The sequence below is a fragment of the Taeniopygia guttata genome, chromosome 34 (genome assembly GCF_048771995.1).
Source record: "Taeniopygia guttata chromosome 34, bTaeGut7.mat, whole genome shotgun sequence".
NCBI classification, from domain to species: domain Eukaryota; kingdom Metazoa; phylum Chordata; class Aves; order Passeriformes; family Estrildidae; genus Taeniopygia; species Taeniopygia guttata.
In genome coordinates this window covers 1523100-1535728 of record NC_133059.1, presented here as the reverse complement: position 1 = coordinate 1535728, position 12629 = coordinate 1523100, and the positions used below count along the sequence as shown (strand labels likewise).

The window sequence follows — 12629 nt, the reverse complement described above, 5'->3', positions numbered from 1 at the left end:
CGGCAGCTGCTGCTGTTCCCCTGGCAGGGGCTGGGCTGCCCCTGCCCTGGCACCTCGCAGGCTGCAGCCTCCTCCAGGCCTTGGCACAGGGACGGGTCCTGCGCCCTGGGCTGTGGGGCCATCTCCGCGTCTCTGCTGCTCTCCAGGCTTCTCAGGAAACGCTGCTTTGTGCGGCCGAGTTCCTGAAGAGGAGGGATCTTGAAAAGCTGGTGAAGAACCAGGAGCTGTGGAAGTTCACCGAGTGCCTGGTAAGGAGGGCCGGGAAGCCGCAGCCCCAGCCTGGAGAAGCCCCCTGAGCGCGGTGCTCGGTGTGCGGGCTGGCAGCTGTGCCCCTGCCCGCTGCTGCAGCCCGAGGCCGCGCGGGCTCTGCTCCAGGCTCCTGCGGCCCGAGCCGGGTGCCCATGGAGCCCCGGCCCGGCGGGGCTGCGGGGCCAACCCTTCCCTCCTGCCGCTCTCTGCAGCTGGCAGAGGACAGCAGCAGCGTGGCCGAGCACCTGCGCCGGGCCCTGCCCTACCTGCAGAGCCCACAGGAGCCCCTGCGAGAGGCGCCGTCAGGTTCATGGGTGAGCCACGAGCCGGGCCAGGAGGCTGTGTGGGCACAGGGCTGGCAGCGCCGCTGGCAGGGAGCTGTGCTGCTGGGCCTGACAGGCTCTGTGTTCCCAGGGACGGCCGGGAGGAGCTTGAGGGGACAGCAGGAAAAGCTCCAGCTGATCTGCAATGGTGAGACAGGGCAGCGGGCTGCCAGCGGGGGCTGCCGGGGCGAGCTGCGAGCTCTGCCCCGGCTGCGGAGAGCTCTGCTCTCCTAGGTAGAGCACACAGAGATTTCAGGGACACGTGGGGGATGCGTGGCCAGCAGCTTCGGGCTGATCCCCTTGGTCCCTGATCCCTCCCGGCCATGGCAAGAGCCGGCTGGGATGGCCCTGGCAGGGGGGGCTCCCCTCGGCTCCCCGCAGAGTCGGGATCTGACCGTGGCTCTGTTCCTCTCTCTTGGAGCCCTTCAATGCCTGACAGAGGATGTCAGTAGTGCCATGTCAGAGCTGGCACTTCAAACATTGCATGTGCTCCGGGCAATACAGAGTGGGCAATACTCCATCTTCCAGAAGGTGCAAGATCATACAGCTCTCTGTGATGTCACATGGACATCTCTGTGATGTAACACAGCTCTCTGTGATGTCACACGGACATCTCTGTGATGTAACACAGCCCTCTGTGATGTCACAGAGATATCTCTGTGATGTCACACTGACCCTGTTATGTCACACAGCTTTTTGTGATGTCACACAGACATATCTGTGATGTCACAAAGCTCTCTCTGATGTCACACCGATATCTCTGTGATGTCACACTGTTATTTCTGTGATGTAACACAGATCTCTGTAATGTCACACTGACATCTCCGTGATGTCATGCTGACCCTGTGAGGTCACACAGATTTTTGTGATGTCACACAGACATATCTGTGATGTCACACAGACATATCTGTGATGCCACACAGATCTCTGTGACGTCACATGGACACGTCTTTGACGTCACACAGGTATCTGTGATGTCACACAGACACCTCTGTGATGTCACACAGCTCTTTGTGATGTCACACTGACATCTCTTTGACATCACACATCTCTCTGTGATGTCACACGCACGTCTCTGTGATGTCACACAGCCCCTGTGATGTCACACAGCTCTCTGTGATGTCACAGAGCCCCTGTGATGTCACACAGGTTCTGTGATGTCACACAGGTCTCTGTGATGTCACACAGCCCCTGGTCTCTGACTGTGGTAGTTTATCTGTCTTCCAGGCCTTCAAGCCATGAGCAAAGATGACAGCCCATCCTCCACTAACCTGGAAACTCAGGCAATTTTTGGACAAAGATGTGCAGAACTAAGGTCATCTGCTGGGTTCAGAGAACCACGATCCCAAGAAGAGTACCAGGAGACAGTGAAGAGAGCAGCAGGACTCAATGTCACTGGAGCTCCAGGCACACCTGATGCTGGCCACAGCTGTGCCTGCTGCAAGCTCCCATAGCTGCTGCCTTCCCCCTCCCTGTTGACAGCTCCCTCCCTCCAGCCCTCAAACGCTGCCCATTCCTTTTTTTGGGCCCCCATCTCATCCCTTCCCTTTCCCTTCCATTAATAAAGAGTTTGGTTTCTCCCCCTTACCTGCATCTCTGTGGAGCTGAAGCGGCACAAATCCCGGGCCCTGGGACACACAGGCCCCTGCTGCTATTCTCTTCCACGCCGTGTTCTGTGCACACACACACAGAACGAGGGCAGATCAGGCTGGAAAGGTGCCTGTGCTGAAGGTGCAGTTCCACAACCCTGTGGAGTTGCAGATCTTGCTGTGCAGCCTGGAGCCCCTGGAATTTGGAAGAGCCAACCTGAGTATGCTCTGAAGCCAGCTGTGAGGGATTCCATGGCAAGCTTCCACGGAGGGCAAAGGAGCTTGGAATGCTGGAAGTTTTCAGGAATAGCTTCCTGAAAGATCAGCAGTGCTCCATCCCTGCACAGGATCAGGGAGAGGGCAGAACCAGCGAGCATCCGGGCTTAGCAGGGAGCTTTGGGTGTGCCTGAGGTCAAAGGAAGCAGCAGCGCGGTGCCCAAGACTGGGACGCGCGACCCTGCCAGTGCCCGGAGCGCTGTCAGGCAGTGCTGGGATCCCGGCTGTGGTTCTGGTGTCCACAAGTGGAAAAATGGCAGCCCCAGGCTCAGAGCCAGTCAGAAAGCCAAGCAAGTGAGAGCAGAGGGAGGGCACCCTTCCAGTCTCTCTTGGGCATGGCCACAAAACAGCCCCTGCTGCTTCTTCCTCCGCCTGTGTTTGGGCTGGGCTGGTGGCAGAGGCAGCCAGGCTGTGCTCTGCCTTCCAGAGCCTGTTGGGAGCGGGCATGAAAAGCGCTGTGTGCACAGCAGAGAGGCCTGGAAGGTGCTGGCAAGAGCGTCCTGCGGGAGCAGGGCTCTGGGCTCTGGCTGGGAACAGCCTGGTCTTGGTGCCGTGGGCGCAGGCAGGAGTTGAGGCAGGTGAAGAGGCACTGAGCAGCTTGTGTTTGTAGAGGGCCTGGGGCTGCACGTCTGAGCCTCCACCTGGAAAGGCACTTGGGGGAATAGGAGCTAGAGCTGGAGTGCCTGTCCTGAAAGGACATGAAGTCCTTCAGCCTTGCCAGCGTTTCCTAAGGGTGTGTTGGTGTTGAGCAGAAAAGCCGCACATTTGGGGTAATGCATTTGGAGGACAGGGGCTTGCTTCTCAAGGAAAGTGCTTCCCAGGCAGCTCCCAGTGAGGCAGGTACAAGTGTTCCCCTTTGGCTCTCTGTGCTCCTTTCAGTCCTTGAGGCCCACTGCACTTGGCAGAGGGACAGGGGAAGGGAGAAGGCTGTGAAGAGCAGGTTTGGCATCCACCTGGACCTGCAGAGACCAACCCAAGCACCTGCAGCAGCGTGTGTTACCCCCCCTTTGGACAGAGGAGTGAGCAGAACCATCTCTGTCCATCTGTGAGCCCCACAGCTCTCTGTGGGAGCTGTGAATTAAAAGGCCTTTACACACTCACTTTTCACATCTTCCCTGTCTGCTGTGTTTCAGCTCTTGGCAATATGCATTTGCCTCCTGCTTGCTGGGAGCTGCTGTGGCCCAGGGCCAGCACAGAGCTGGGCTGGGTGGGCCAGGCAGTGTGGTGGAGAGTCTTGGCTGATCTTGGTGTGTGCCTGGCCTCAGAAAAGGCTTGGAAGGTTTGCCTGCCGAGGTGTCCTGCTCCTTGGCTCTCCCTGTGCATCTTGGAGAGTACAAGGGAGGCATTTCTGGCAGGCCAGACGCCCTCTTGGGACTTCCCCTCTCTTAGATCTTCCCCCTCGTGGAATCCCTGCTCTCCTAGAGCACCCTCTCTTCCCTTTGTCTCTCCCCTCCCCCATCACCTCAGGCCCTGCCACGTGCTTCGTCTGGCAGCTCCAGGCAGGACCTTTCACCATCCCTAATAAACCTTATATTCTAAGAGCAACCAACAGAGATCTCTCGTTTGAATCCATCCAAACTGTCCTGGAGGCTCCTGCGTCCTTACAAAATTATTTTCCCTTTTAACCCAATAACTGATCCCCTGAAGCTTGCAATGCTGAATTTTCTGTCCAATCACAAAATATCATCCAAACCCATGAAGAAGGAGGTAAGAAGAAGGTAAATAAGAAGAACCTGTCTCCACCCTAAAACCTCCATATGCTTCATATTTATTACTATATTCTAAAACCCCAAACTCTAAGTTTTCCACCCTGTGGTAGTATACACCTCTAACCAACTATGCACCTGTAACCCCAGTGCTATTAATCAATTTTGGAAATCTTCTCCACAGCCTCAGGTCAAACGCAGTGTTCTCTTGCAAGTCTGTGCCTTTCAGCACAGCCAGTTTAAAATTCTCAGCATCCAGGGTTCCAACACTTACGGAATCATGGACACTCTTGTGACACTAAAGGCCTCACTGAACCATTGTGACACCACAAGGCCTCATTGAACCGAGGGGCCATTGTGACACTATGGAGTGTTGGCAGGCCAAGGGCAGTTGTCACACTGTGTGGCACCATGGAACCAAGGAGCTACAGGGCCCCATGGAACTAAGGATTCATGGAACAGTGTGGGACCCCACGGAACCAAAGGTCCATTGTGACATTGTGGGGCCTCTTGGAATCCTGGAGGCCATTCTGACACTTTGAGTCCTTGTTGAATCAAGGGGATCTGCAGGGCCCCATGGAAACAAGGAGACCCTTCTGACACTGTGAGTGCCCATGGAACCAAGGGTCCGTTGTGATCCTGTGGCACCAAGGAGACCCCTGTGACCCTGCAAGGCCTCATGGAAGCAAGGGACCATTGTGACACTATGGAGCCCCATGGAAACAAGAGCCAAGTGTGACACATCTGGGCCTCATGGAACCAAGGATCCAATATGACACCACCCGTGTGACACTGCAGGGCCCCACAGACACAAGGGGCCGGTGTGACACTGCAGGGCCCCATGGAAACAAGGGAACAGGTAACAGGTCTGGTTGGCTTGGCCTCATTGGGCCAATTGCCCTTGGCATGTTGAGGGTTTCTTCTCATGTACCCCTGAAGCAGAGCCCTGGGGCTCAGGGCTTTCCTTTAAATGGAAAAAAACTACCCTTATCAATCAAGCATCCATGGCCAAAATGGGATTCCCCCCTCAAAATTCCAAATATCCATGGATTGCTCCTAAACAAAAACTGCCATTACCAACAAGTCTGTTTGACCTTGTCTTCCTGAGAGCTGGCTCTCACCTGCCTTCAAACACTGAGGCTTTCCTTCCTGTGGAAAAGAACCATCCCTCCTGCACAGGCAACCATGGCCAAAATTGGTACTTTTCCTCCAAAACTCCCTATATGCAAGGGTTTCTCCCAGACAAAAGCTGCCAGGACAGACTGCTCTGGCTGGCCTTGGCCTCTGGTGGTCTCCCTGTTCTGCCCTGCAACACTGGGACTCTGCCCTTTCCTTCCTAGGAAAAACAATCGTCTTTCTTCTTCATCCTTCATCCATCTCCTTCTTTCAGCCAGGTGTCCATGGCCAAAATTGGGATTCCACCTCCAGAAGTCCTATAGTCAAAGATTGCTCCTACACAAAAGCTGCCATGACAGACAGGTCTGTCTGGCCTTGGCCTCCGGTGACTGCAGAATTCATCAGACCCTGAAACACAGGGGCTCTGTGGTTTCCTTTCTGTGGAGACCATTGTGACACTGTGGGGCCTTGTGGAACCCAAGGGCCATTGTCACCCCGCGGGGCCTCATGGAAGGAAGGGGCCACACTTCAGAAGCAAGCAGAACATTGGGACACTGCAGAGTGCCATGAAACCAAGGGAACATGGAACAGGTCTGGCTGGCTTGGCCTCCCAGGGGCCACCTGACAGGTCCAGCTGATCTTGGAACATCGAGGGCTGCATCTCATCAGCCCCTGGAGAAGTGGGGCTCTGTGCTTTCCTTCCTATGGAAAAGAACCATCCATGTTTCCAGGTGTCCACAGCCAAAATTTATACTCCCCCTGAAAAATTCCCTATATGCAAGAGTAATCCCAACCAAAATCTGCCAGGACAGAGAGCTCTGGCTGGCCTTGGCCTCTGGTGGTCACATCTCATCTCCAGAAAGCCTTTGAAAGCCTTTGAAAGCATTTGAGCAGGTTTGGCTGCTGGAACATCAATGAGTCCCTCATCCTCTGAAAAAGTCAGATGCTCTTCTGATCACATGTGTATTATTTTTCTCATTGTGCATTATGTGTGAAATATAATTTTCAGCTAAAAAATATTATTCTTACCACTCTCACAGTGTTATCTGACACAAAACACCTCGTCTACATATGGATCCATGTCACCTGTATAAGCAAACACAAGAAAGATTCCACCACGAATTTTTTGTCTCTGTTCCCATCTGTCACATCTCCTCTGGAGCTGGAGGTGCAGCCCCAGCACTTGGGAGGGCTCAGGGGGTCACAAGCTCAGCTCTCACACAGAGAATGTGAGGTCAGTGAAATCTCTTTATTGCTGATCTGGACGAGGCCATCGAGGGCACCCTCAGGCAGTTCCAGGTGAGCCCAGGCTGGGTGGGAGTGTGGCTGTGCTGGAGGGCAGGAAGCTCTGCAGAGGGATCTGGACAGGCTGGAGCCATGGGCCCAGGACAATGGGATGAGGTTCACCAAGGCCAAGGGCCGGGTCCTGCCCTGGGCTCACAGCCACCCCAAATCCCTGGCCGTGCCCTGGCCCTGATCCCCACAGCCTGTCCTGTTTCCTTCATCCCTGCATTGCCAGGGACTTTCTGGGACAAGGGAGCTCTGCTTTGGGAATGGAGGGAGCTCCAAGTGCCACCACTGGAGTGGAACCACAACTCATCAGGTTTGTGTCCTTTGGGGGTCAGGAACTGGTGAGACTCAGAGGCACAGAAAGTTTCTCTTCATGGCCAACAGACCATGGTTGAACAGGACACAATTTAATAACAATCATGCTCTTCCCTGAGCCATGTGCAACATCCTAGCAATGTCTGATGAGTCCAGCATTCACAGGTGATTTCCATACTAAAATTGATTTTAGACAAATATGGTTCTGTTTGATAGATATAAACCGAATTAAGTTTTTGTATCAGGATGCTCGTCCTGGAGTGGGGGAAAAACAGATCAAACAATTCTCGATTTGCAAAGCTGTCAGTGGTGGATGGAGAAGGGAGGTCAGGCTGCTTTTGGTGTTGAGGAAATGCTAAAAGCAGCCTGGCTCATTTCATCTCCTCCTGGCCTGGCTGATCTCCCCTCTTTCCCCTTCCACCCACTGGCTTTTCTCTCCCACCAGGCCCCCCGGTGAAGAGCCTGGCTCTGTGTTCTCCATCCCCTCCTCGCTGGCACTGCCAGGCTGGGATGAGGAGCCCCTCAGCCTTCCCTGCTCCAGGCTGGACAAGCCCAGCTCCCTCAGCCTCTGCTCACAGCCCAAGGGCTCCAGCCCCACCTTGGAGGCCCTTCCCTAACCCTGCTCCAGCTCCCAGACATCTTTCCTGCCCTGGGGAACCCAACCCAGGCCACAGGGACCTGGATAATCCATTCCTTGATGTCCTGGTCACATAGCCCTGGCTCCTTGTCCCCATGTCAGACTCTGGGGTGGATCCTGTAGAACATCCTTTGGTGGAGGTTCAGGGGGATGCCAGGGGACAGGGACCCTGCTGGGCATGAACAGCATTGGACTTGTTGGGAGAAACTGTGAGGGGGAGCTGGGGCAGAGTGACCAACGCAGTGACCTCACAGAGCCCTCCTGGGATGTCACACAGCCCCTCTGAGATGTCACAGCCCATTCTGGAATGTCACACAGCAGGTCTCTGATGTCACAGTCAACTCTGTGATGTCATAGTCTGCTCTGTGTTTTCAGAGCTCTGTCCTGTGATGTCATAATCTGCTCTGTGATGTCACAGAGATGGCCTATGATGTCATAGCTTATTGATGGCCTCACATAAACCACTCTATGATGTCATGGACCATTCTGCCATAGATTACTCATGTAATGTCATGGATCACTCTGTGACCTTATGTCACCAGATGATAAATTGCCTACACCAGGTGAGCTGACGCCTGGAGCTTGTTCTCCAAAACCCCAGGCCCATGGAAACCACACAGTGCCCATTGTGGGAGAAGGGGAACTGGAAGTTCACCAGCCTCAGTGTCCTGCCAGCTCAGCCAGGCCCACGGGAACATTGGGGTCCACGACCACCAGGGACCACCAGAGAGACCCCCAGGACAGAAGAACACATGGGTAAAGGGGAGGGGAAATGTGTTCATGATTCTTGGGAAATGATTATCAAATGTGTGTTTAGTCCAGGACTATCAATGTATACGTGTGCAAAATACAGAAGATGAACAGAAAATTTCCTGCACTCAGCATGCTCGGCTTTGGGAGGAACTATCCCCTGTGCCTCTGGCTGAATAAAGAATGCTGCTTCTTAATGCTGCACTGGTGTTAAGGAGTTTTCTGTTTTACCGAATTTTTGGTAACACTGCACTCCCAAGGAAAGCTCTGTCTCCTGCTGTTCACCAACAGAGAAGGGCTGGTGGCAGATGTGGGGGTCAGAGGCTGCCTGGGGCACAGGGACCATGAAATAATCAAGTTTTCAATGATCTGTGAAAGGAGGGGCAGCAAGGAAACTTCTGCCCTGGAATTAGGAAGGGCAGACTTTGGCCTGTTTAGGATGCTGATTTGGGGACTACCAAATCAGGTACTGATTTTTAAGGGAAACAGCCCTTGAAACCAAAAGGGTTCAGGAACGATGGACATATTTTGAGAAAGTAATCTTAAGGGGGAAGAAGCAGCCTGTTCCAGTGTGGGAAAAGATGAGCTGGTGAGGAAAATGACTGCCCTGACTGCCCATGGAACTTTTGTGGGAACTCAAGGGAAAAAAGGACAGGCAACTCAGGTAGTCTTTATAGATGTTGTGAGGTCATTCAGAAAGAGAAGCTGAGAGGTGAAAATGCAATTAATGCTTAACCTGGCCACTTCTGTGAAAAATAACAGAAAATATTTCTATAAATAAATTAATAGCAAAACGTGGGGTAAGGAGAACCTCTACTCTTTATTGGATGCAGTGGAGAATATAGTAAATAAAGATAAGGAAAAGGCCATACTACTTAACACCTTGTTTGTATCAAGTTTCATTATTAGGACAGGTTGTCCTCAGGACAAGTTTTCTCCTGAGCTGGCAGATGGGCACAGGGAGCAGAACAGCCCCCTGTAATCCAGGAGGAAGCAGCTGCTGACCTGCTGAGAAACTCAGATGCTCACAGGTGTATGGGATGGGATGGGATCCATCCTAGGGGGATGAGGGAGCTGGTGGATGAGCTCCCCAAGCTGCTCCCCACCATTTACCATCAGTCCTGGCTCACCAGGGAGGTCCCAGAGCACTGGAGGTGCCAGTGTGAGCCCATCCCCAGGAAGGGCTGGAAGGAGGATCTGGAGAACTCCAGGCCTGTCAGCCTGACCTCGGTGCCCAGCAAGGTTATGGAACAGATCACCTTGAGTGCCACCACAGGGCACCCACAGGATGGCCGAGGGGTCAGAGCCAGCCAGCGTGGATTTAGGAGGGGCAGGTCCTGCCTGAGCACCCTGATCTCCTTTTATAACCAGGTGACCCACCTGTGGATGTGGGAAAGGCTGTGGATGTGTCCATCTGGACTTCAGCAAAGCCTTGGACACTGTCTCTGACAGCATTCCCTGGAAAAGCTGCAGCCCACGGCTTGGGCAGGTTCCCTCCTGGCTGGGAGATGGAAGAGCTGGCTGGAGGCTGGGCCCAGAGAGGGGTGGGGATGGTGCTGCACCCAGCTGGTGTCCAGTCCCTGGTGCTGTCCCCAGGGATCTGTGTTGGGCCCAGTCCTGTTTAACATCTCCACCGATTATCTGGGGGAGGGGATCGAGCCCACCATCCCCAAATTTGCAGGTGACACCAAGCTGGGTTTGAGTGTGGATCTGCTGGAGGGCAGCACAAGAAGACACAGCCTTCAGCTGCACCAGGGGAGGTTTAGGCTGGACAAGAGGAAGAAGTTCTTCACAGAAAGGGTGAGTGGGCATTGGAATGGGCCGGCCAGGGGGGAGGTGGCAGAGTCACTGTCCCTCTCCAGTGGCACTCAGTGGCATGGTCTGGGTGACAAGGCAGTATTACGGCACTGGTTGGACTTGGTGATCCCAAAGGTCTTTTCCAGCCTATTTGATTCTGTCATTCTGTGATGATTGGGACACTCTGGGGCCATTGTGACCCTGCAGGGCCTGGTGGAACTAAGAGGACCATGGTGACACTGTGCAGCCCCATAGAACCAGGGCTCCATTGTAGTGCTCTGGGGCCCAATGGAACCAGGGAGTCCCCGTGACACTGGGTCCTGGTGGAACCACAGAGGCCATTGTGACACTGCGGGCCCTCGTGTAACCGAGGGGTTTCACCATTGTGACACTGCAAAACCAAGGAGAGCTTTGGGAGAGTCCAGGGCCCAGGGGAACCAAGGGGCCCTTCTGACACTGCGGGGCCTCATGGAACCCAGGGGACATTGTGACACTGCAGGACCTTGTGTAACCAAGGGGCCACTGTGACACTCTGGGGCCTCCAGGAATCTGGAAGGCCCTTGTGACACTGTGTGGCCTCGTGGAAACAAGGAGTCCATTGTGACACTGAGGGGACTTGTGGAACCACAGAGAGCATTGTGACAGTGTGGGACCTCATGTGACCGTGGGGCCTTTGTGACACCCTGGGGCCCCATGGAACCGAGGGGCCACTGTGAAACTGCGGCACCAACGAGAACATTGTGACACTGTGAAGCCCCACGGAACAAAGGAGTCCATTGTCACATTTTGGGGCCCCGTGGAACCAAGGAGACCAGTGTGACAGTGCAGGGCCTGGTGCAACCAAAGGGACTTTGTGACACTGAAGGGACACATGGAACCAAGGACATCTTTGCAGATGACACCAAGCTGGGTGTGAGTGTTGATCTGCTGGAGGGTAGAAGGGCTCTGCACAGGGCCCTGGACAGGCTGGATCCAGGGCCCAAACCCAACAAGGCGAGGTTTAACAAGTCCAAGTGCCGGGTCCTGCACTTTGGCCACAACAACCCCTGCAGTGCTACAGGCTGGGGACAGAGGGGCTGGACAGCAGCCAGGCAGAAAGGGACCTGCAGGGACTGATGGACAGCAGGCTGGACATGAGCCAGCCGTGTGCCCAGGTGGCCAAGAAGGCCAATGGCTCCTGGCCTGGATCAGAAATGGTGTGGCCAGCAGGACCAGAGCTGCTGTGCCAGCACGGATCTGCCCCCAGCTCTGCACACAGACATTGCTGCTGCAGCTCCAGAGAAGGCAACAAAAGGGCATCTCTGCAGAAAACTGTGCTGGGAGATTCTTTAGTTCCTTTAAAGCCACCGAGAATGCAACCCCTCATTGATACAGTCTGTGGCAACAGGGAAGGTACAGATAAACAAAATGAGAAATGGCACCAACAATGACATTTATTGTGGAAAATATGAAAAAAGTAAAGAAAAAGAATCTCAAAAATGAAACCAACAAGAAGTATCAAAAATTACTTTTATTACAAGCCATTTGCAGAAACTGGCCAGCAGTTCAATGTCCCTGAAAGCATCCAGTCATCAGTCTCCACACTGCAGCCTTGAGCTCCTGGTTCCTCAGGCTGTAGATGGGGGGGTTCAGGGCTGGAGGCACCACCGAGTACAGAACTGACAGGGCCAAATCCAGGGATGGGGAGGAGATGGAGGGAGGCTTCAGGTAGGTAAATGCAACAGTGCTGATAAACAGAGAGACCACAGCCAGGTGAGGGAGGCAGGTGGAAAAGGATTTGTGCCGTCCCTGCTCAGAGGGGATCCTCAGGACAGCCCTGAAGATCTGCACATAGGAGAAAACTATGAACACAAAACAACCAAATGCCAAACAGACACTAACAGCAAGAAACCATTGTTCCCTGAGGTGGGATTTGGAGCAGGAGAGCTTGAGGATCTGTGGGATTTCACAGAAGAACTGACCCAGGACATTGCCATGGCAGAGGAGCAGGGAAAATGTATTGGCCGTGAGCATGAGAGCATTGAGAAAGGCACTGGCCCAGGCAGCTGCTGCCATGTGGGCACAAGCTCTGCTGCCCAGGAGGGTCCCGTAGTGCAGGGGTTTGCAGATGGACACGTAGCGGTCGTAGCACATGATGGTCAGGATGGAAAGCTCTGCTGACATGAAGAACATGAAGAAAAAGAGCTGAGCAGCACATCCAGTGTAGGAGATGTCCCTGGTGTCCCAGAGGGAATTGTGCAGGGCTGTGGGGACAGTGGTGCAGATGGAGCCCAGGTCGCTGAGGGCCAGGTTGAGCAGGAAGAAGAACATGGGCGTGTGCAGGTGGTGGCCGCAGGCTACGGCGCTGATGATGAGGCCGTTGCCCAGGAGGGCAGCCAGGGAGATGCCCAGGAAGAGGCAGAAGTGCAGGAGCTGCAGCTGCCGCGTGTCTGCCAGTGCCAGCAGGAGGAAGTGGCTGATGGAGCTGCTGTTGGACATTTGCTGTGGCTGCACATGGGCACCTGGTCATGGAGAAAGGACAGGGACAAGTCAGGAGAGGCTGTTTGGAGCCAGACTTGGGCCATTCCCTGCAGACTGTCCT

The 12629-nt window shown here is 54.4% G+C and overlaps 2 protein-coding genes across 2 annotated transcripts in view; both read right to left on the bottom strand.

Annotated features, from left to right (window-relative positions):
- LOC121468955 (uncharacterized) overlaps positions 1 to 12629 on the bottom strand; it is a 2238800-nt gene that overhangs the window by 1176862 nt on the left and 1049309 nt on the right. The gene's annotated exons all lie outside the window — the stretch shown is intronic.
- On the bottom strand, positions 11594 to 12181 carry LOC140681301 (olfactory receptor 14J1-like). Its single transcript, XM_072920862.1, has one exon. It carries the CDS (start codon positions 12179 to 12181, stop codon positions 11594 to 11596), a length of 588 nt encoding a protein of 195 aa, XP_072776963.1.

Coding starts and splice junctions, on each gene's coding strand:
- LOC140681301 (XM_072920862.1), bottom strand. CDS start 12,181: ATGTGCTACGACCGCTACGTGTCCATCTGCAAACCCCTGCACTACGGG.